We start from the raw sequence: 23,581 nt of genomic DNA, 5'->3' as shown, positions 1-23,581 counted from the left end.
AATATTCATGATCTGGTTTGTGTTTCATTAAAACATACTACAGAAAGCTACGTTTATAACGAACACGCTTATCACGAACTGACGGATATAACGAAATGTGTTTTCATCCCGTCCATTTGCTGTATATGTGCTGTGATATATGCACATAACGAACTACGGTTATAACGAACTAAAAACAGTAGTCCCTTTGAGTTCGTTATAACCGTAGTTTACTGTACAGTATTGCAAACAATGAACAAACCATAAGAAACATTTAGACATCAGAGTTACAATAGGCAAGTCCCATAGATCTCTCTCCATCCCTTTAACCTCTTCAGATGTACGTCGGATAAGCGACCGCGGAAGACGGACGGACAATTGCAAAATGCGAAATGTTCCCTTGGATCATGGTGAACTAAAAGTTACAATCACAAAACGCCAATAAAACAAATATTACAAGTAATAATGTGGTAACTGAGCCGTTTTCATTTGAAAACAAATTAGTTGTGTAAACAAAAACAAACAAAAAAAATAAATAAAAATAAATTCATATAAAACAACAACACGTTACATGTTTTCATCTTGGTGTCTCAGGGATCCTTATGTCATGAATCAGTTTGCAATGAATAAAACAATTTCAATCCACAAAGTTATTAATGTCCAATACCAACCGCGTCTGTGAAAACACGTAGCCTCATGAGACATATATATAATTATCATCTTGTCACGTGTACTGTGCACGCATATATAGAGCTTAACGAAAGACGAATTAGTGGGATTATAAACCTCCTGGTTGAAACGTCCTCTGCATGAATCACTGGCCACCCCGTTATGTAAGCTGCATGCGGTCGACCCGGAAATTAAATACTCCAGTAGAGATAAAGAGTCCCTGGTTGGCGAACAGGTTCGAATATACTCGGAGTTCTGGATAGGGCATGTCAGGATAATATAAGCCATATGTACAACGTAGTGTGAGACCTAGTGCTCCCTTGTGTCACACCACGTTCATCATGGAGAAGAGGATCGGGACTCACTTGGTGTTTCTAGTTGCGTTGATTGTCAGTGGTAAGTGTCTTGCTAATACCCCTCACATGACATGTTTTGTTTTGTTTTTTGTTGGTTTTGTATGACGCCGCACTCAGTAATATTCCAGCTATATGACGGCTGTCTGTGAATAATCGAGTCTGGGACAGACAATCCAGTGACTGACATCATGAGCATCGATCCACGCAATTGGGATACGATGACATGCATCAACCAAGTCAGCGAGCCTGACCACCCGATCCCGTTAGTCGCCTCTTACGACAAGCATAGCTGCCTATTAAAGCAAGCATGGGTTCTGAAGACATATTCTACCCCGCATCTTCACGGGTCCACTGTTTAGTCCCACTGTTTCCATAGTTTAGTCTACCTGTGATAAACGTGTCATTTTCAACGTGAGTCAGTGAGTGTATTATTATGTCAGGTGTTCACGAATAGGGTCAGCATGTACTGCCCAGCTGGTAGCACCTACCACTCACACCTATTTGCATTAAAAAGTAAGTGCTTGTTTGTTGACTGACGCCGAACAGCAGTATTAGTGTCATGAGACAGCGGCATGTTAATAAACCAGACAATCTGGTGATGGTGACCTTAAAATCAAGAGACACAAAGGCGCATTTACTGCTTTTTCCGAAACTAAGTTATTTTTGAGTTACTTCCGCTGCCTACACGGGCAGAGATCATGTTGCTTACAAGTAAAGAGAAACACTTAAAAAACATGTTCGGTTTGCAACACAGTGGGGACCATAGCTATTCAACAAAACACATATGAACATACTGCCAAAGCAAGTCTTTGAAAGGAATTTAGAAGTGATACACATGAGGAAGAGTGAGTGAGTGAGTGAGTTGGGTTTAACGCCGCTTTTAACAGTATTCAAGTTATATCGCGGCGTGTCAGCTTAATGTGGTAGGAAAGCCCGAAGTGATGCAGGTCTCAGACGTTTACCACTTCGGTGAAACCCACGAGCACGGGTATGGTGCTGACAAACCTAGAAACAAAATTGGGCCGAACCGGGATTCGAACCCACAATCATAGGTGTCTGGCGTGCCCAAGGGACGCATCTCTGAACAGCGAATCGCGGCGCCTTAGACGACTGGGCCACCCGTGCCCCACATGAGGAAGAGAATTTATGGATGTCAACTTCCTCATCATGAGGAACATTTTGAAGTATATGCTTGCTCCTCCATCACGTGAATGATTGATATGAGGCAGAGAGCGTATATATGTACATGTAAGGACAACAAAACATTGGACAAGGACAACATTGGTTTCTTTGAATGAATGGCCTCCAAATGCCGTTTCATGTATATGTGTGCATTGCTTGGTCTTATAACGACACGAACAAGCACAACGCCAGGCGACAAAAAAACAACAACGAGAAAGCGTCTATTGATTCGTTTTTGTTCTTTCTGGAGTTGAGAGAGTTAGTATCATTTTTTATCCTACCTAGCATCATGGTGAGGTTATGTATGTCGCGACAGGGATATACTAATTCACAATAACACGTTTATCAGCTCAAGTATTGACACACTCAATCACGAATGCAGACAAGCATGAGAAACGGTACTCATTACGCTCTATTTACATTGTTGTGGTGTTAGGCATATCCCGCTATCTACCAGGAAGCTTCACAGAGAAAAAAACGAGAAATTGATCACGCCGTTAGCCGTCCGACCTTGCAGCGAGGGCCATTCCTTGTGTATCAGTGGGTGTTGTAAGGCGTATACCGTCGCCCATAACCAGCCACGAATCTGTACTACTTTGTATTCGATATGGCGAAGTGGATAACAGCTCATATACTACTCCTAGCATGTATTTCTCTCAGTGGTCGGTTGAACGCCAAAGTTAGATATATTTACAGCTTGAATATTTCACATATTTACTTAATAATAAACAAATATATTGTTCTGGCGTTTGTAGCTGGAAACATGTGTCCAACATGTGAAATACCAGGACGATTTTGTTTAATATTGCCAAATCATTTTAAAGTTTCAGTGTCAACCGTCCACGAATGTGTGTTACTTTGTGTTCAATATGGCAAAATGGATAAGAGCTGATATAATATTTTCTGGCATGTATTTCTTTCAGTGGCTGGTTGAACGCCAAAGTTAGATATCTTTCTTTACAGCTTGAATATTTCACATAATATATTGTTATGGCGTTTGTTGCTGACACATGTGTCCAAGATGTTAAATACCAGGACGATTTTGTTTAATATTGCCAAATCATCTTAAAGTTTCAGTGTCTGGCCAGACAATCCGACTGGTGTCCCCTCTGAACAACGGTGTTGGGAGAATTGAGGTGTTCTATAACGGTATATGGGGCACCGTTTGTGACGATGGCTTTGGGGCAGATGAAGCCAAGGTGGCCTGCAGACAACTGGGACGATAGTAAGACACCCTGTGAATAGCAGACCTGGCATATTTACAGGACGCCCTCGCATACCTGGAATATTGATGTTAAACAAGTACTAAACGAAACAAACCAAACTTATGGGGATATATTGCTGATTTCGTAAAGTTAAAGCAATGGCGAAATAACAAACGTTTGCTTATGTTTGCACATTATTGTGAAGGTACTAATACGATGTTTGCGAGGGTACCAGGGCAAACGTAAACCGCCCTAACATATAAAACTACTTCCATGATGTACTGAGGTAGGTTTGATAGATATGACAATAGTAGGACACCTTGTCATGTCATAATCGTAGATGTATGATGTACTGGGGTAGGTTTGGTAGATGTGACAATAGTAGGACACCATGTCATAATCGTAGTTGTATGATGTACTGAGGTAGGTTTGGTAGATATGACAATAGTAGGACACCGTGTCATAATCTCAGTTGTATGATTTACTGAGGTAGGTTTGTGCAGATGTGACAATAGTAGGACACCATGTCATAATCGTAGTTGTATGATATGCTGAGGTAGGTTTGGTAGATATAACAATAGTAGGACACCATGTCATAATCGTAGTTGTATGATGTACTGGGTAGGTTGATAACTATGACAATAGTAGGACACCTTGTCATGTCATAATCGTAGATGTATGATGTACTGGGGTAGGTTTGGTAGATGTGACAATAGTAGGACACCTTGTCATGTCATAATCGTAGATGTATGATGTACTGGGGTAGGTTTGGTAGATGTGACAATAGTAGGACACCATGTCATAATCGTAGTTGTATGATATGCTGAGGTAGGTTTGGTAGATGTGACAATAGTAGGACACCATGTCATAATCGTAGTTGTATTATATACTGAGGTAGGTTTGGTAGATATGACAATAGTAGGACACCATGTCATAATCGTAGTTGTATGATGTACTGAGGTAGGTTTGGTAGATATGACAATAGTAGGACACCATGTCATAATCGTAGTTGTATGATGTACAGAGGAAGGTTTGGTAGATGTGACAATAGTAGGACACCGTGTCATAATCGTAGTTGTATGATGTACTGAGGTAGGTTTGATAGATATGACAATTGTAGGACACCATGTCATAATCGTAGTTGTATGGTGTACTGAGGTAGGTTTGGTAGATGTGACAATAGTAGGACACCATGTCATAATCGTAGTTGTATGATGTACTGAGTTAGGTTTGGTAGATATGACAATAGTAGGACACCCTGTCATAATCGTAGTTGTATGATGTACTGGGTAGGTTTGATAGATATGACAATTGTAGGACACCATGTGCCTAATGGTAGTTGTATCATGTGCTGAGGTTGGTTTGATAGATGTGACAATAGTAGGACACCATGTCATAATCTTAGTTGTATGATGTACTGGGTAGGTATGGTAGATATGACAATAGTAGGACACCGTGTCATAATCGTAGTTGTATGATGTACTGAGTTAGGTTTGGTAGATATGACAATAGAAGGACACCATGTCATAATCGTAGTTGTATGATGTACTGAGTTAGGTTTGGTAGATGTGACAATAGTAGGACACCATGTCATAATCGCAGTTGTATGATGTACTGAGTTAGGTTTGGTAGATGTGACAATAGTAGGACACCATGTCATAATAGTAGTTGTATGATGTACTGGGTAGGTTGATAACTATGACAATAGTAGGACACCCTGTCATAATCGTAGTTGTATCATGTACTGAGTTAGGTTTGGTAGATGTGACGATAGTAGGACACCATGTCATAATCGCAGTTGTATGATGTACTGAGTTAGGTTTGGTAGATGTGACAATAGTAGGACACCATCTCATAATCGTAGTTGTATGATGTACTGAGGTAGGTTTGGTAGATGTGACAATAGTAGGACACCATGTCATAATCGCAGTTGTATGATGTACAGAGTTAGGTTTGGTAGATGTGACAATAGTAGGACACCATGTCATAATCGTAGTTGTATGATGTACTGAGTTAGGTTTGGTAGATGTGACAATAGTAGGACACCATGTCATAATCGTAGTTGTATGATGTACTGGGTAGGTTGACAACTATGACAATAGTAGGACACCACGCCATAATCGTAGTTGTATGATGTACTGAGTTAGGTTTGGTAGATATGACAGTAGTAGGACACCATGTCATAATCGTAGTTGTATGTTGTACTGAGGTAGGTTTGGTAGATATGACAATAGAAGGACACCATGTCATAATCGTAGTTGTATGTTGTACTGAGGTAGGTTTGGTAGATATGACAATAGAAGGACACCATGTCATAATCGTAGTTGTATGATGTACTGAGTTAGGTTTGGTAGATGTGACAATAGTAGGACACCTTGTCATAATCGTAGCTGTGTGATATACTGAGGTAGGTTTGATAGATGTGACAATAGCAGGACACCGTGTCATAATCGTAGTTGTATCATGTACTGAGGTAGGTTTGATAGATGTGACAATAGTAGGACACCATGTCATAATCGTAGTTGTATGATGTACTGGGTAGGTATGGTAGATATGACAATAGTAGGACACCGTGTCATAATCGTAGTTGTATGATGTACTGAGGTAGGTTTGGTAGATACCACGATACCAGGACACGTTAAAATATTACTTACACGAAGTACCTAGGGCAAGACAATAACTATCAGTAACATCTCCACACACTACAATAGTACTTGTAGGATGTGTTGGTGATGTAAACGGGACAGTAGTTGGGCATCATGCTATGACACTATCTATTGGGTGTAGTGAGGCAGGTGAGGTCCATTATTCCCCGTTTGCGATGATTCATTGTTATCATAATGTTGTGCTGCTATAATTAAATGAAACTTTTTTGTGCGTTTAGTAACAGCGGACTTACACCAAGGGCAATTGAAACTTTTGGGTTTGGAGGAGGAAAGATTTGGTTGGATGGCGTGAGTTGCTCCGGTACCGAGTCATCTTTGGCCAGCTGTTCACACAACACATGGGGCGACAACGATTGTTATCACCGTGAAGATGTTGGCATCATATGTGATCCAAGTGAGTTATTACCTGAACTTATATTTACTTGAATATCAGAAGCATTGTTTATCATTCAGGTAATGCAATCCATATATCGTCACTGTTTATACACGGTCGTGATCAGAAAAAGGTAACCACAACATTTGTCCCAACACGTGCTCAATACTCAACAAGAGAGGGCGCTGCAATTTTCTATGCAGAGATACGTCCCCTACGACCGCTGGTTCTGATAATGTACAAGCCACCTGCCCTCTCCACAGGTATGAAACATACATATTTTTTTATATTTTCCTCGGCCCATACTAACTCACAATAAATCTTTCGACTCAGTCGATTGACAGATGTACGTATGGTTAAATTGGTCAAAATGGTAAATATAGTGACAAGTATCTTTACCATTATACATTACATATGTGTACGATATTGGTTTTCATCACAAAAAGAGAACAGTTTACGTTAAATTGTTTTACTAGGTGACATAACGATGAAGCTGACACCGAGCTACCACCAAGGACTCCTACAGGTGTACCACTCCGGTAGATGGGGTACAGTGTGTCGTGACCATTTCGGCCAAGTAGAAGCTTCAGTTGTGTGCAAGGCTCTGGGATACCAGTAAGTTGTAGTTCAACGTCTTTTTATGTACCGAAATATTTAAATAAAAGCTTATCTATCATTTAAACACATCAACCTAGGATTATTAACAATGGAATAGGGCAAACACTTAAACAAAAAATACTTGCTTCTTCAAAAGGTTTACGTTCGGGCGGTGCGGTAGCTTAGTGGTTAAAGCGTTTGCTCGTCACGCCGAAAACCCGGGTTCGATGCCACACATGTGTACAATGTGTGATGCCCATTTCTCAGTGTCCACCGCCGTGATATTGCTGGAAAAGTTGTAATTGCGGCGTAAACCCCTGCTCACTCACTCTAACAGGGAAAACTACGTATCACAACTGAAGCATCACAAAGAGTTGGAATGTGACATTTGAATTGAACGCAACTTGGTATCAAATCTACGAGGAACTTCTGTAACCCAATTAAAGACAACTGCCTTCAGTTGTTCTTAATTCCTGGGTATCCCAGTGGTTTAACATGTCGTAAGTTGCTGTGTACAGATGCTTCACTTAGGCAGAAACATATGATGGTAGGTTCGAATCCCGATTTTCTAGGTTTGTCAGCACCAGACTCATGCTTGTTATTTCACCAAAGTGTTAAACGTCTAAGGTCTGCATCACTTTGGACTCCTTTCCACGTCAGCCTGACAAGTTGTGGTATAACTGAATTAATGTCCAAAGCGGCATTAGGCCAAACTCACTCACCCACCATAACATATAGCTGATATAACAATGTTTATTTTTTGCAAAGGTGTCTTTTCTCTCTTTATTTTCAGAGGGGGAAAGGCAATCGATAATAACAGTTCAATAACAATGTGGTTAAATGACGTGCAGTGCACGATGCGGAATACAGATCTGAAAGACTGCAAGCACAGACCATGGGGGAGTGATGACTGTAGCAACTCTAAAGCTGTCGGTGTCCAGTGTTTTTCATTTCCTGAAGGTATGCTTTGGATCATTTATTGCTCGTGATACTGATCACTCGATTGTCTGGTCAGGACTCAATTGCTTAAAGCATTATTGCTGGATGGGGACAAACACAGGCAAGAAACAAACACCTTTTGCTTCATGAAAATGGTGGCAGGTGCTACCAGTAGACCATATTCACGAACACCTGGTGTCATCCCTGATTTTCTGTAATGCATTCATGTAATTGTCAACACTATTTCGCTTTTCCACCCCATGGAATCGGTTTTAATCGAGACTGATTACTCTCTGGCGTTGACGTTTTGAATTATATTCTAATTGGAAGTACCCACGGGTTCCATATGGTTTCTTCGTTGCCTCGTAAAACCGAGACATTTGATATAACATGTTTTGGCACCAGTCTTTCATTATCAAGTGTCTTGTGACGGAGTCTTGTGTCTTGTTTGCTTTTAGCAGGGCTTTCTTTGGATTATGGAAAGGATTTTGTCTTTGAACTAGTTCTATGTTGACAAAACTCTTTCCATAAAAATAAAAATCAGAACCAGATACGTCTGTGTTACAATTCTTTGGAATGGACATGTATGCAGGCCAACAGCTGACAGCTACATATTTATCCAAATAAAGTCAGCATGATGTCTTCATCAGATTCTACAGTGGCAAGACTTGTATCCACCACCAATACGCCAGGGGAGGGAGTGCTGGAGCTGTACCATGGTGGACAATGGGGAAGAGTCTGCTATATTGGGTTCGGAGTGGAAGAGGCAACAGTTGTCTGTAGAATGTTGGGACACAGCACGTAAAAATATTTAATGAGATCGTGTTTCAACAAGTACAGCTGAATATTTCTTTTTGTGTGGAAAGTCAATCTACACATCTTATGTTATAAGGCAGGGGCGGTCGGATATCCTAGTGGTTAAAGCGTTCGCTCGTCTTGCCTAAGACTCGGGTTCGATTCCCATTTCTGGTGTCCCCCGCCGTGATATTGCCGGAATATTGCTAAAAGCGGCATAAAACCAAACTCACTCACTCACTTCTATTGCAAATAACTAGATACACATTTGACACACATTTGACCATTTTTTCAATGACTATTGTTTTTGAAACTATTTGACACATTCTTCTTATTATTCAGTATTGGGGCCCTCGCCAGCTTACATTTTAACTTCCTCAGTTCATCACGGCACGTCATCCTAGATAAAGTCAAGTGTCTTGGCACAGAACTCTCTCTCAATGAATGTCTTCACTATCCATGGGGCAGTGTTACCTGTTCCTCAATACTAGTCCGAATACAGTGTCCCTCTGGTAAGTTGTATTTTGTGTCAAAACTGTCGAAATAATGTGTCAAATAATGTGTCAAAACTGTCGAAATAATGTGTCAGAACTGTCGAAATAATGTGTCGACATTGTAGAAATAATGTGTCAAAACTAGAAATAATGTGATGGAAAAAAAATGACTGTTTTACCTTCTGTGGCATTCTTTGTTCCAGCTGATATTCAAATACGCTTGAATTCGACAACTCGTGGACGGGGTCGGGTAGAAGTACTTCACAACAATGTCTGGGGGACAGTTTGTAGAGGGTCGTCGTTTTCCTCACAGGAGGCACAAGTTGTGTGTAAAATGGCAAATCTGCCCTGGTAAGTACATCTTCGCACGACTATTCACCTTCGTTTATGGGTAGACTCATATTAGTATTGTTATCTGGAACATTTGGAAACCTCAGGTATATTCAGAACATGGGTACATAAAGTTTACTTATTCATACTCCTAGAGTTATGAATTCAATTTGGCTTGATGGAGTTTGCTGCTAAAAGCGCTTTTCAGCTACACAAACTTTGTATGACAAATCGACACTTGCCATGTGTCACAGTCACTTTAATTTCTATTCCCTTGTTATTTCAGAAACTAGTGTATGTTGGAAAGTAACGAAATAAGGTTCTTGCATGTGATAGTTAACGATTGAATTTAGGAGACCCTTCCTGCATTATAAATACGTTGAACATGTGAATTGTTTGACAGGTATTTCTTGGAAGTTGACGGATGTAAAACTAGACTCAACCTTTTGATAACTACTTCTTTAATATACTTTCACAGTGACGTTTTAGTAAAGATCCTTATATCGTTGGCAGCATTAGTAAAATGAAAGTGACGAATTAGCGAGGAAGTCATCTCTATGGTATTCTGTGTCTAGGACGGCCGCCTATGTGACGACATCTTATGGACCAGGTGAAGGAATTATTGGGCTGAGTAACGTCGACTGCACGGGAACCGAGACCTCCTTGGATCAGTGTTCCCACTCTGGTTGGGGAACAGCAACAAGCTGTTCTCACAGCAGTGATGTGGGCGTGGTGTGTCGTGGAGGTGGGTAACAGACGTAGTAATGTTAGCGTGTCATGTCGTGGAGGTGGGTCAGAGACGTAGTAATGTTAGCGTGTTAAGTTTTGGAGGTGAGTCGGAGACGTTGTGATGTTAGCGTGTAATGTCGTGAGGGTAGGTCAGAGACGTAGCAATGTTGGAGTGTTATGTCGTGGAGTTGAGTCAGAGACGTTGTAATGTTAGCGTGTTATGTCGTGAGGGTGGGTCAGAGACGTAACAATGTTGGAGTGTTATGTCGTGGGGGTGGGTCAGAGACGTTGTAATGTTAGTGTGTTATGTCGTGGAGGTGAGTCAGTGAAGTTGTAATGTTAGCGTGTTATGTCTTGAGGTTGGGTCAGAGACGTAGCAATGTTAGCGTGTTATGTCGTGAGGGTGGGTCAGAGACGTAGCAATGTTGGAGTGTTATGTCGTGGAGTTGAGTCAGAGACGTTGTAATGTTAGCGTGTTATGTCCTGAAGGTGGGTCAGAGACGTAGCAATGTTGGAGTGTTATGTTGTGGAGGTTGGTCAGAGACGTTGTAATGTTAGCGTGTTATGTCGTGGAAGTGAGTCAGAGACGTTGTAATGTTAGCGTGTTATGTCGTGGAAGTGAGTCAGAGACGTTGTAATGTTAGCGTGTTATGTCGTGGAAGTGAGTCAGAGACGTTGTAATGTTAGCGTGTTATGTCGTGGAAGTGAGTCAGAGACGTTGTAATGTTAGCGTGTTATGTCGTGGAGGTGGGTCAGAGACGTAGTAATGTTAGCGTGTTATGTCTTGAGGTTGGGTCAGAGACGTTGTAATGTTAGCGTGTTATGTCGTGGGGGTGGGTCAAAGACGTAGCAATGTTGGAGTGTTATGTCGTGAGGGTGAGTCAGAGACGTTGTAATGTTAGTGTGTTATGTCGTGAGGGTAGGTCAGAGACGTAGCAATGTTGGAGTGTTATGTCGTGGAGGTGAGTCAGAGACGTTGTAATGTTAGCGTGTTAGGTCGTGGGGGTGGGTCAGAGGCGTAGCAATGTTGGAGTGTTATGTCGTGGGGGTGGGTCAGAGACGTAGCAATGTTGGAGTGTTATGTCGTGGAGGTGAGTCAGACACGTTGTAATGTTAGCGTGTTATGTCTTGAGGTTGGGTCAGAGACGTAGCAATGTTAGCATGTTATGTCGTGGGGGTGGGTCAGTGACGTTGTAATGTTAGCGTTTTATGTCATGGAGGTGAGTCAGAGACGTTGTAATGTTAGTGTGTTATGTCGTGGAGGTGAGTCAGAGACGTTGTAATGTTAGCGTGTTATGTCGTGAGGGTGGGTCGTAGACGTAGCAATGTTGGAGTGTTATGTCGTGGAGGTGAGTCAGAGACGTTGTAATGTTAGTGTGTTATGTCATGAGGGTGGGTCAGAGACGTAGCAATTTTGGAGTGTTATGTCGTGGATGTGAGTGAGAGACGTTGTAATGTTAGCCTGTTATGTCGTGAGGGTGGGTCAGAGACGTAGCAATTTTGGAGTGTTATGTCGTGGAGGTGATCAGAGACGTTGTAATGTTAGCGTGTTATGTCGTGGGGGTGGGTCAGAGACGTAGCAATGTTAGCGTGTTATGTCGTGAGGGTGGGTCAGAGACGTAGCAATGTTGGAGTGTTATGTCGTGGAGGTGAGTCAGAGAAGTAGCAATGTTAGCCTGTTATGTCGTGAGGGTGGGTCAGAGACGTAGTAATGTTATTGTGTTGTGTCGTGGAGTTGGGTCAGATACGTAGTATTGTTCGCGTGTTGTGTTGTGGGGTTGGGTATAAGACAGTAAGAAACTGGGCTGGTATGTATCAGAGGATGGTTTGACACTGTAATGAGGTGAGTTACGTTGAAGTGCGCCACGGTGCGGTGCGGTGCGGTGCGGTGCGGTGCGGTGCGGTGCGGTGCGGTGCGGTGCGGTGCGGTGCGGTGAGGTGCGGTGAGGTGAGGTGGGGTGAGTACTTTCCGCTCTCCGGGCGGACGCTCTACCACGAGACCACCTAGGCGGTTGACACTGTACTGGAGGCCGGGGGATATCGTGGAGGTTAGTTTGACAACATTAGTGTTGTGGGGTTGTATGCCGTGGAGGTTGGTTTGAAGACCTCCGTGTACGGTGTGTGGTGGATAACGCCAACCCTAGTGCCCAGACATTCCAGTGGTCTCACAATAGACAAACGAGTACTTGGTCGACATCCCTCAAACGTAACATATCCAAGTCTGACCAAGGAGAACTGACCTGTACTGCTGATAATGGACACATGATGACACCTGGAAGGGCAGCTACTACAATACATGTAACATGTAAGACCCAGTATTGCCTTCCCTAATTTGTGTGATAAGAATCTCATATGCTGTAATTACGCTCATTAATCTGTTCCTTTGGTTGTCTCAGTCTCTGGAACTGTAATCCACCTGGAACCGCCAGGAAGTGTCCTCAACGTCCTCCTTGGTCAGGTGATCAGTGTCGTTTGTGTGGTCGACTACTCCAACTCCACGGTCACTTCGTTCCGCTGGACACACAATGGACATCCCTACAGTGGACAAACCTTCAGTAAAACAGTAGCATCCAAGTCCGACTCTGGCAGTTTAACATGCAGTGTAGGGAATGTCCTCGCCTCCACTCGAATCAACGTGTGGTGTAAGTGATTTATATGAAAAATATTATAATGTTAAAAGGGTACAAATATGGTGTTAATTATGGTAACAAAAAGAAAATACCTACATGGCCCATTTTAAGAATTAAGAAAGCCATGAGTGGGTACGCTTCTAGGATAAACGTAAGGATCGTGACATCGGGTTAAAGTGTTTTTTATTAAGTTGAAGATAATACAAATTGTGTTTGGATATGTAACAAACCCTTTGGTTGATGCGGGAGGATACACATAGCTATCAGTTCGTCCGAGTGTACTTCGGATAGGATGAGATTGTGGTAGTGCGGAATGTTTAGATGCCTGCCTTTTTGTAGTTCTCCAGCTGTATTATAAAGTGCCGGGAAAATGAAACTTACCACTTGCAAATTGGATGAGGATACAAGAACCGTCTCACTGCACATGTTCAGTTTATGTAACCCAAACCATAATCTTTTGATTACACCTTATGCAATGGCGTTTTGTCGCTATGTTGTATTGCTCAGAATGATAGCACTAATCCCTGGATTAATTCTTAATGTCTTCAGACCCCCCAGTGGTACATCTGGAACCACGAAATGACACCCTGAATGTCGGTGTAGGCGAGGACCTCAGTGTACGGTGTGTTGTGGATGATGGTAACCCAAGTGTCCACACAGTCCGATGGTCTCACAACGGAAAAACAGTTACTGGCCATGGATCGACATTCCTCAAACGTAACATAACCAAGTCTGATCAAGGGCAACTGACCTGTACTGCTGATAATGGACACATGATGACATCTGGACGGGCAGTTGCAACTGTAAACGTTAGATGTAAGTAATGTCAAAAACCTATTACATGCATTCTTATAACTTGCTACAATGATGTGTTTATGTGCTATGTTATTTTATATTGTCGAGTTAAAAGAAATATTTTAAAGTAAGTTATGCTGTTGAAAAATGATTTTTTTTAAACTAAAAACGATTTGTTCTCTCAGAATTATGTGATTTATGATTTTTAAAACATTATATCTGACATAAGATCCACCAGAGATCCACCTGTCACCAAGGCAAGATGTCATCAGTGTCATGGCTGGAGATGCCGTTGAAGTCGAATGTGTCGTCGACGACGCCAAGCCTGCTGTCACTTCGTACACGTGGTGTCACAACAACAATATCAGTCATGGACAGACGTTTATGAAGCATGTTTCTTCTGATGATGCGGGAAACCTATCGTGCTCTGCTACGAATGAACAGGGAACATCTACAGTACAAACAAGGATCAAGGTCTGTAAGTAATCCTTTTGTCAGCCTGAACGTTGTGGAACACACATTTCAGGAATGTTTTACTTGATGGTTAGCAAAACCAGGTACAGTATAATTTCCATATCATCTCTATCCAAGATATATGTATTTGTGTATTTGTTAGTGCAATTTCATGCCTTCATTTAGATAATCTGTTCTATCACAGTGCAAGTTTCCTCGTTTATCGGAAGTGATGACACTATAAGCCAGAATAAACTGATCGCCATAGTAACAGGATCTGTTGGCCTAGTTACCATTATCATCCTCATCATCATCATTATACACCTGAGGAGGAGACTGCATGCTGCAAAACGTACGTGCATTTGTGGTATAACTTGACAGCACCAATGACAATTGATATGCACACACAATCAAGTACACAATCGTTTCACCAGTTACCATTTATCTTAACAATTCTATGCACATATCAAAAGTTATGGTAACTGCAGTTGAATGAAAAAAGTATTAAACAAGTCATGTTCTGAAAACAACATTCCTTGACACCTGATTTGCTTGTTATTTTTATTTCATTTCTAGCTGAGCATGAGCCAAAGAGGTAAGTGTGTTGTGTTACTGCCTCAAATTTGTTCAGGTTATTTTTACAGAGACTTAACAGCCTGTAAAATTAGTAACACGGTCCTGGAAATCTACTTATAGTCAAGACCAACCTGTAGGTCCCGTGACCAAATCATGGAAACAAAGGTTTGAAAGTGTTTTTGAGTTTCCTGATGTATACTGAACAATTTTGACTTGGGCTGCCCGGTTGAAAATCCCGGGCATTTTGGGGAAGGGTCAACAAAGGTCAAACAGGGGTCAAAATTCAAAATTGTGTCGATATGCATATCAAGTTATTAGCCAAGGATCCTGTTTCCAATGACTTTGCTGAAGCATGGCAACCATTTTCGAATTTCAAGGCCAAGGTAACCCTTTTTACTTTTAAAAGTTGCTTGGTTGAATTTGTCATGTCAGAAAACATATTATTAGACCCTAAAATCATGACTATCGGACAACGTTAACTGTGTTTGTGAAATCACCGACTGCCAAAAGTACGTTGACCTTTCAACGTTTTTGGCCATAGCTACCCCATTTAAGGTCGGAAGTATAACAAACTATATATTTCTAGGTTACTTATGACTGGACGAGTAATTTGATATGCATATCGACACAATTTTGAATTTTGACCCCTGTGTCTTCAGTATACATCAGGAAACTCAAAAACACTTTCAAACCTTTGTTTCCATGATTTGGTCACGGGACCTACAGGTTGGTCTTCTAGTATTACAGTTATGGTGAGAATTACATCGCAATTTTCTCACATTATCATCACAACATGTTAACCAATCTTTGGTGTTCCTGCATGATTCAACTTATAATATGGAAAAGTCATTTAGCATCCTTTTTCAAGATATATGATACACAAAACATTCCAAGGTTCGACCGATTCTGCCTGAGATAGTATATATTATCTATATCATTTTGACCAGTGATTGTTGCTTGCTTTGAAAATAATATGTCGTGATTTAATGTAAATTCTTAAGTATAAGATGTTACAAAGACCATTTTAGGCGAATAAATCATCAGGTTTCAAAGTTATAAAGAAATCTAATGGAATCGATCATGTGATTAAATACCAGAAGGCTTGCCTTTTTGACGAAGGTTTCAAGCTTTAATAGTATAAAATAATAACCGATAGCTCAGGTGTATGAGGCATTTTAACGAGAAAATGAGATTTCACCAACATGCTTCACTCCCTTCACCTCTCGCCTCTATCAGACATTTAGTTGGGATCAAAGTCAAAATTGAAGACAACGTCCTAGAATTCTAAATAACCTTCTCTATGTTCTCATCACATCTAACTGTATGCACTTGGCGGTGTCATTAAACCAAAATTAGCAATTTTTGGAAAGAGGAAACTCCAATTCTATAACGTGTGATGGTTATCAAGGATTCCCCATGATTTTGTTTTTAATACGAACATCAAGTGCGGAAAAATTAGCCTCACTGGTTTTCTGACCCTCAAAAGTTGTTGTTTTTTTAATGTAATAAACAAAACATGTTTAATGTGTAATTTCCTCCTGAAAGACGACATCTACATGTACATGAACCACAATTACATTTTTGTTCTTTATTTATAATTCACGCCAGAAACCTATGATTGTGAGGTTCGAATCCCGGTCCGCCCCGATTATGTTTCTAGGTTTGTCAGCACCATACCCGTCCTAGTGGGTTTCACCGACGTGGGAAACGTCGGAGACCTGCATCACTTCGGGCTTTCCTCCCATATTAAGCTGACACGCCGTGATATATATACTGTTAAAAGCGGCGTTAAACCCAACTCACTCACTCACTATAACTTTTTGTCTGAAGCACAGTTATGAACCTCACTGCACGTTAATTTGTCAGAGTACATTCGAAGAGCTCTGCGATTTGAGCTCCTAAAATATGCTGAAGAGGACATGATTACAGTGCCCCATGGGGCAAACATCCTCGAATATTTATTTCATAATTGTGTATTTATGTTAGATCTGAACAGACGTCAAGGGCAGATGAAATACCTGCAAGATGCTGCAATTACGAGACGCTGGAGCGGCCTAGTGGAGGTACAAACACCAATATTATATACATTATATACTGAATGATATTAACACCTTAGCTGTAATGTGAGCTGTTACAATGGCTATACAAAGGAAACAGAACACGGCCGTAATTTCGAATTGGAGGGCACTTATGTGAAGGCGAGTATATGCATTGAAACTACTTTGAAACGAGTTTTAGTTTCAATTAAATAAGCACTATCGTATCAGTGGATTTTCTGGTCATTATGACTGTACGGTCAAAAATAGTGTGTCTGTAGGCCGCTCTCGAGAAACAGGAGTACAGCTGTGCGGCGTTAGGCAACACTTACTTTTTTATGCACATTGTGTGAGTGGCGGGTGCTACCACCGCAACCAAACATCGGTAAGATGGTACTAGTTTTTAGACAGAACAGATGTAAAGCCTGGGAAGTTCCGAAAGTTGGGAATTAATGCATTTAGTCCGGTATTTTGTCTATGACTACTCTGTCTTGCCCTCAGAAAAATAAGAACAGTGTGATTTATGTTCCAGGTGCTGAGGATGCCTATTGCGAGATTGCCTTGTCACAAACAACAGGTAACAGGCAAATGCTTAGCCATCGAGCATGAATACAGAAAATAGTACACCACATATACACGAATTCTTTATGTGATGCTGTTGATAAATATACCATAACATTTCATTGGAGAAACGAAAGAGTACAGTGCCATAGGTAATGATAAAAATATGATAAGTATGAAGTCATCATATTGTTCAATGAGTTTATAAATTATATGTAAAGATATGGCGTAAACAGTCAACTTCAATGCAATAAATGACCATGGTAACAAGGCCTTTCAAGTACCCTCAGCAACAGCAAGACCTGTGTCTTTGCAATAATGGGTGTCATTCTTATATGCGTCAGGAAACAAATACTTACTATTTGTTGTAAATTGTAAGTGGCGGGTGCTGCCGGTAGAGCAGGACATGCTTACCCTTTTCACGAACACCTGGTGGCATAACTGATTTTCATTAATCCATTCATGTAATTATCTCTTTGCACCCAATAGAATTTGTTTCGACCGTTAATTGATATTGTTTATTCTCGAGCGTAGACGTTTCTTTTATTTACACAGAGATAAAACATTAAAAAACTTCTTTCTTCGGTTGGTTGGTTGGTTTGTTTGTTGTTTAACGCCGCACTCAGCAATATTCCAGCTATATGACGGCGGTCTGTAGATAATCGAGTCGGGACCAGACAATCCAGTGATTAATATCATATATCATGGCTTGTGTTTTGTTTGTTTGTTTGTTTAACGCCGCACGCAGCAATATTCCATCTATATGACGGCGGTCTGTAAATAATCGAGTCGGGACCAGACAATCCAATGATTGACATCATGAGCATCGATCCACGCAACTGGGATCGATGACATGCATCAACCAAGACAGCGAGCCTGACCACCCGATCCCGTTAGTCGCCTTTTACGACAAGCATAGTCACCTTTTACGGCAAGCATGGGTTGCTGAAGACCTATTCTACCCCGGAATCTTCACGGGTCTCTTTCTTCGGGACTGAATGGCAAGTCGTCTAAGGTGCTGCGCTTCTCTGTTCATAGTTGTGTCCCCAAGGTGTACCAGAAGCTTAACTAGATCGTGGGTTCGAATCGTAAGTTACTCCTTGATGCAATCCCATTTGTGTGGGTCGATGCTCATGGTGTCAATCACATGATTGTCTTGTCCGGACTCGATTATTTACAGACCGCCGTCATATAGCTGGAATATTGCTGAGTACGGCGTTAAACAAAATCAAACGAAGCGTAATTATGTTTGTGAGCCCCTCGCCCGTCTTCGCGGATTTCACAAAGTATGCATGGCTTTACTGCAAAATCAAGCTCAGAACACCCGTGAAGATCCGGGGAAGAATGGGTCTTCAGCAACCCATGCTTGCCTTAAAAGACGGCTATGCTTGTCGTAAGAGGCGACTCACGGGATCGGGTGGTCAGGCTCGCTGACTTGGTTGATACATGTCATCGATCCCAATTGCGTAGATCGATGCTCATGATATTAATCACTGGATTGTCTGGTCCCGACTCGATTATTTACAGACCACCGTCATAAAGCTGGAATATTGCTGCGTGCGGCGTTAAACAAACAAACAAACAAAACACGAGCCATGATATATGTGAAATACATACCCACTCTTCTGAAATAACACAATGTTCCAGATGGGAATCCTGCCCACATCTATGGCAACAGTGGATTTGAAGATGAAGAAAACATACGTCAAAACGAAAAAAAAGGTACTTTGTCACCGGTTTAAAGCATAAGGAATCAGATAATGAAAGTTAAGCATGGCCCTCGTTCATCAGGCTTTCGGATTCATAAACACTTGCTCATGCTATAATCGGGATCGTACAACGAACTATTTTAGCAGAGATTTCTTATGAATAGAGAAAGGATTTGTCGCTTGTATTCATAGGTAATCCAGATGAAATTTCACAAGCATTTGATTTTGTGTGTACATCCCTTCCTCCACAGGACCGTGCTGATGAAATACTCAAGGTAGATAACAAGCTGATGAAAGAACCAGTTTAAATTAGTATTCGAAGTTATAAAGGACATGTGTATCGATTAATCCGTAGTTCGAGACAAGCAGAGTGCCTGTTTAAGACCCTAGTGACAATAAGGATTCATATTCTGCCAGTACCTTAAAATAGCTAGTGTTGACGAGGTAGAATAGTATAAATTGAAAACTCTCTGTGTTGCTAGGAACTGCTTCGGGCACAAACTACAGCAACATCCAGCTTGAAATGAGCGAAAACATACGCCAAAAAAAAGGTACGTCGACGCTGCTTGACAAACTACCCGTTTGATTTGTGCAACCACATTCGGACTGGCCTTGCATGGTTCATATGCATTCAGTTTATACATACTTTTACTGATCATCCTACTCTGTCCAGGCGGACTGATATCACATCGTAATGTATCGCCTGATCTGATGCATATCTCAAGAAATCAATGGTGAGACACGGTGCCCCATTTGTCAAACAAATTGCAACGCCCTCAGCTGCCTCGGGTCGTGAGGTAAACTTTGTCCATGTTATGTCCGTTGGTCCATTTTTGTAAAACACAGTACTGTATACCATTGTAAGTTACTCGGCAGACAGTCCTCGGCCCGTCGATTCGAGTTCCACACATGCCCCACTTATTATCCTTGGCATCTCAACACCGTATCAGGGATCGTAGGTGTTATAAAGCAGTCCACGTCCACACTTATGAGGGGCTTCCCTCACACATTCAGCTGTTTCACCCTGAGTGAACTGAAATATCCTGATCCATTGCTATCATCCTTGGCATCTCAACACCGTGTTAGAGGTGAGGTGAAGATCATTGCAATTAAACGTGTGTTTGTGTGTGGCGGCTTGTACTTGTCAGGACTAATGCCGATTTAATAGTGCTAGCCCACTGAGATACTATGACGCAGGTTACGTGACTATCCCACTCGGACACAGTATACTGACGCCGCGCCGCCCAGTCCTTGTTTTAGCCCCTTTAGTGCCGAGTGCTGGGCAGAGTAACAAAAAGTACCGTCGTTTAACGTCTTTTGGTAAAACGCGGCCGGGTACCGGACCCACGACCTTCCGCACTCCAGGTGGACGCTCTACAACTAGACCGGGGAGGCTGTCCCGTGTCAGGGATCGTGGGTTTTACAAAGAAGTCCACCCTAATGTTGGGCTGTCCGCACACATTCAGCTGTTGTACCCTGATTGATTTGTTGTTGTTGGTTTGTTATATGACGGCGGTCTGTAAATAATCGAGTCGGGACCAGACAATCCAGTGATTAATATCATGAGCATCATAATATCATCCACGCAATTGGGATCGATGACATGCATCAACCAAGTCAGCGAGCCTGACCACCCGATCCCGTTAGTCGCCTTTTACGACAAGCATCGTCACCTTTTACAACAAGCATGGGTTGCTGAAGACCTATTCTACCCCGGAATCTTCACGGGTCGCACCCTGATTGAACTGAAATACCTTGATCGATTGTTCAATAGCCACATACTCTATACCAATGACCGTTTGGATTAATTGCAGCAGGAGAAGAAACTGTTTGTTTGAAAGTGTTTCAATTCGTAATACAGCGCACAGAACTAATTATATTGCATTGTCCTATATCTCAATCTTATAGTAACATTTCCTACACATCATCTGTTTTCTTGTGTTTCCCACCAGGAAAGGAGAGGAAGGTGAAATCACCCAAAGGACAAGCGTACAATGATGGTAGGTGAAACACACACACTTTCGGTTTGTATTTTAATAGCATCATAATGGAACACAATACGATATTTCAATTTGTTATTTAAACCACACATTGCAATTTGTACTTTAATAGCATCACAACTGCTAATAATACAATGTGTTAGTTTGTTGTTTAAGTCGCACATTTGCAATATTCTAGCTATATGACGGTGGCCAGTAAATACAGTAAACTACGCTTATAACGAACTGACGGATATAACGAACTTACTTTTTGGTCCCGACTATTTGCTTTAGTTATGCTGTGTATATGCTTATAACGAACTACGGTTATAACGAACTAAATTTAGTAGTCCCTTTGAGTTCGTTATAACCGTACTTTACTGTACTAGTAATTGAGTCTGGACCAGAAAATTCAGCATTTGATATGGTGAGCAACGCTCCATGCTGTCGGTGTACGATGACACCGTATCAATCAATTGAGTCACCCAGTCTGACCATCCCATCTATTTGGGACCCGTATGCTTTGTTGGGAACCAGTTCGTACCATCAGTTATTATTCATATAATATGTATACATATATTATCCATATTAAAAGCAAGCGAATTAAGACAAATCCAGTCATTGCTCATGTGTAATGCTTGCTTCACACACACACAACAAAATTGGGTGACGGAATGCAAAGAACGTTATTGACAATACAGTTGAAGTCACTATTTCGTTGCTATAGAGACATAATAAAGTGTGCCTTATGTAGCAATGGCTACATTTTTGTGTGTCAGAATGTTTGAAAAATTTCCTCTGAAGAGGAAGAAAAATACAAGGTGAGGTGAGGTGAAATGGGGTTTAACGTCGCGTCCAAGAATATTGCACTTATATAGCGACGTGCATGCACGTGTATGTGTGTGTGTGGCTGCTTGTACTAGTCCGGACTGATGCCGATTTATAGTGCTAGCTCACTGAGATACCATGTCGCAGTTTAACATGAATACCCCACTCAGACACAGTATACTGACTCCGAGCCGACCAGTCCTTGTTTTAGCCCCTTAATGCCGAGCGTCAGACAGGGTAACAACAAGTACAATCTTTTAACGTCTTTCTGTATGACGCGGCCGGGGATCGAATCCCGGACCTCCCGCTCTCCGGGCGGATGCTCTACCACTAGACCCCGGAGGCGGTCACATCAGTACGACGGACATCTTAATGACATAATCTCTTTGTATAATAACGTTTTTTTGTTAAAAGAGTTGGGTTTTACGCCAGCAGCATTGCACCAATACAAGCGAACACTTTAGACGGTCAGCTAACCCACCGTTCCTGTGGTATGCAACTATGATGATGAAAACATTGTCAACATCAAACATTCTCATCATTGACTCAAATCTTTTCTCCCTCACAGAACCCGTCTATCAAAACACCACCTCCAGGGACCAGTCGTCCATGTGAATATGGGTACTGATGTCATCACGTCACCTGAACACCTATCTGTATCTGCGATTAGTTTATTTACGATGTATTAATGCTACTATAGTTCCTTATTGTTAATGTTACCATGGTCAGATTTTGTTATTACACACGTATATATGTATGTATTTATTGTATAACTCTATATGCCTACTCATTGTTTACCTGATGATGGGGCAAGAAGTAGCCCTGAAACGTCGTTACAAAGATTATAATAAGTTGTTATCCATAAGGATGTGCCACGTATTCAGACAGACAGACAGACAGACAGACAGGCAGACAGTTTAGTCAGCATGCAAGGCCATATGGCCCATAGTACAGTTCAGTTTTAACAGACACATAAAAATCAACGCGATCTTGAGCATAGCATAATATATTCTAAATACATGTTTCAAATATATTCCGAAAGATTTGATAACATCTTCATTTGTCGAATTCAACAAATTGATCATTAATTGATTGTCTTTGTGTGTAATATCTAAATTAGATAGAAATATTAATCTCAACGTTTTATATTTTTCACATATAAAAAGAACATGAAACTCGTCTGGTTGGTACAGTAAGAGCATCTTCAATCTACAGAATCACTATCCTTGGGTCTACGATGTTTATTGACAAGGAAGTTATGGAGAGATATTCTTAATTTACAAAGAGCTCTCAATAGAGTTTTATCTTATAATATGCTTAAATATTTTTCTGGTTGTAATAATGATTTGATACTAGCATGATGCTTGAGAAAGTGTGAAGAGGAAACTTGTTGGTGCCAGTTTTGCTGAAATATATCTAACAATCTTTGTTTGAAAATAGTTTTTCATTACGAGTGTCTTGTGAGATCCATTCAAAGGAAAATCCAGTATTAAATAATATGCTCCTTACACCAGACACCAATTCGTTTTCCCTTCACCATCTTGCTTTAGCATTTTGTAACATTGAAATGGGGACCTGTCAGCTTCCATTTTTAATATCTATTATCCAGTATTTAACAACACGCAGCTGGCTATGAACATATATACTACAGCGGCCAGTTTCACCAAGCACTGCCTTATTTGAAGCATATTTACCAATGC

General features: G+C 41.2%; 1 protein-coding gene across 1 annotated transcript; it reads left to right on the top strand.

Annotated features, from left to right (window-relative positions):
* The first annotated feature begins 989 nt into the window (after nucleotides 1–989).
* On the top strand, nucleotides 990–22,496 carry LOC139458256 (scavenger receptor cysteine-rich type 1 protein M130-like). The gene is made up of 20 exons (XM_071239626.1): nucleotides 990–1,044; nucleotides 3,258–3,411; nucleotides 6,276–6,451; nucleotides 6,907–7,045; nucleotides 7,821–7,987; nucleotides 8,617–8,767; nucleotides 9,104–9,273; nucleotides 9,459–9,606; nucleotides 10,161–10,330; nucleotides 12,711–12,956; nucleotides 13,494–13,760; nucleotides 13,969–14,217; nucleotides 14,398–14,544; nucleotides 14,769–14,787; nucleotides 16,755–16,831; nucleotides 17,337–17,381; nucleotides 19,013–19,087; nucleotides 19,557–19,625; nucleotides 21,027–21,074; nucleotides 22,450–22,496. Exons 1-20 carry the CDS (start codon nucleotides 990–992, stop codon nucleotides 22,494–22,496), a joined length of 2,619 nt encoding a protein of 872 aa, XP_071095727.1.
* Nucleotides 22,497–23,581: the final 1,085 nt, after the last annotated feature.

The sequence above is a fragment of the Haliotis cracherodii genome, unplaced genomic scaffold (genome assembly GCF_022045235.1).
Source record: "Haliotis cracherodii isolate W230 unplaced genomic scaffold, xgHalCrac1.p SCAF_12, whole genome shotgun sequence".
Taxonomy (NCBI): domain Eukaryota; kingdom Metazoa; phylum Mollusca; class Gastropoda; order Lepetellida; family Haliotidae; genus Haliotis; species Haliotis cracherodii.
This window is presented reverse-complemented; position numbering and strand designations above follow the sequence as displayed.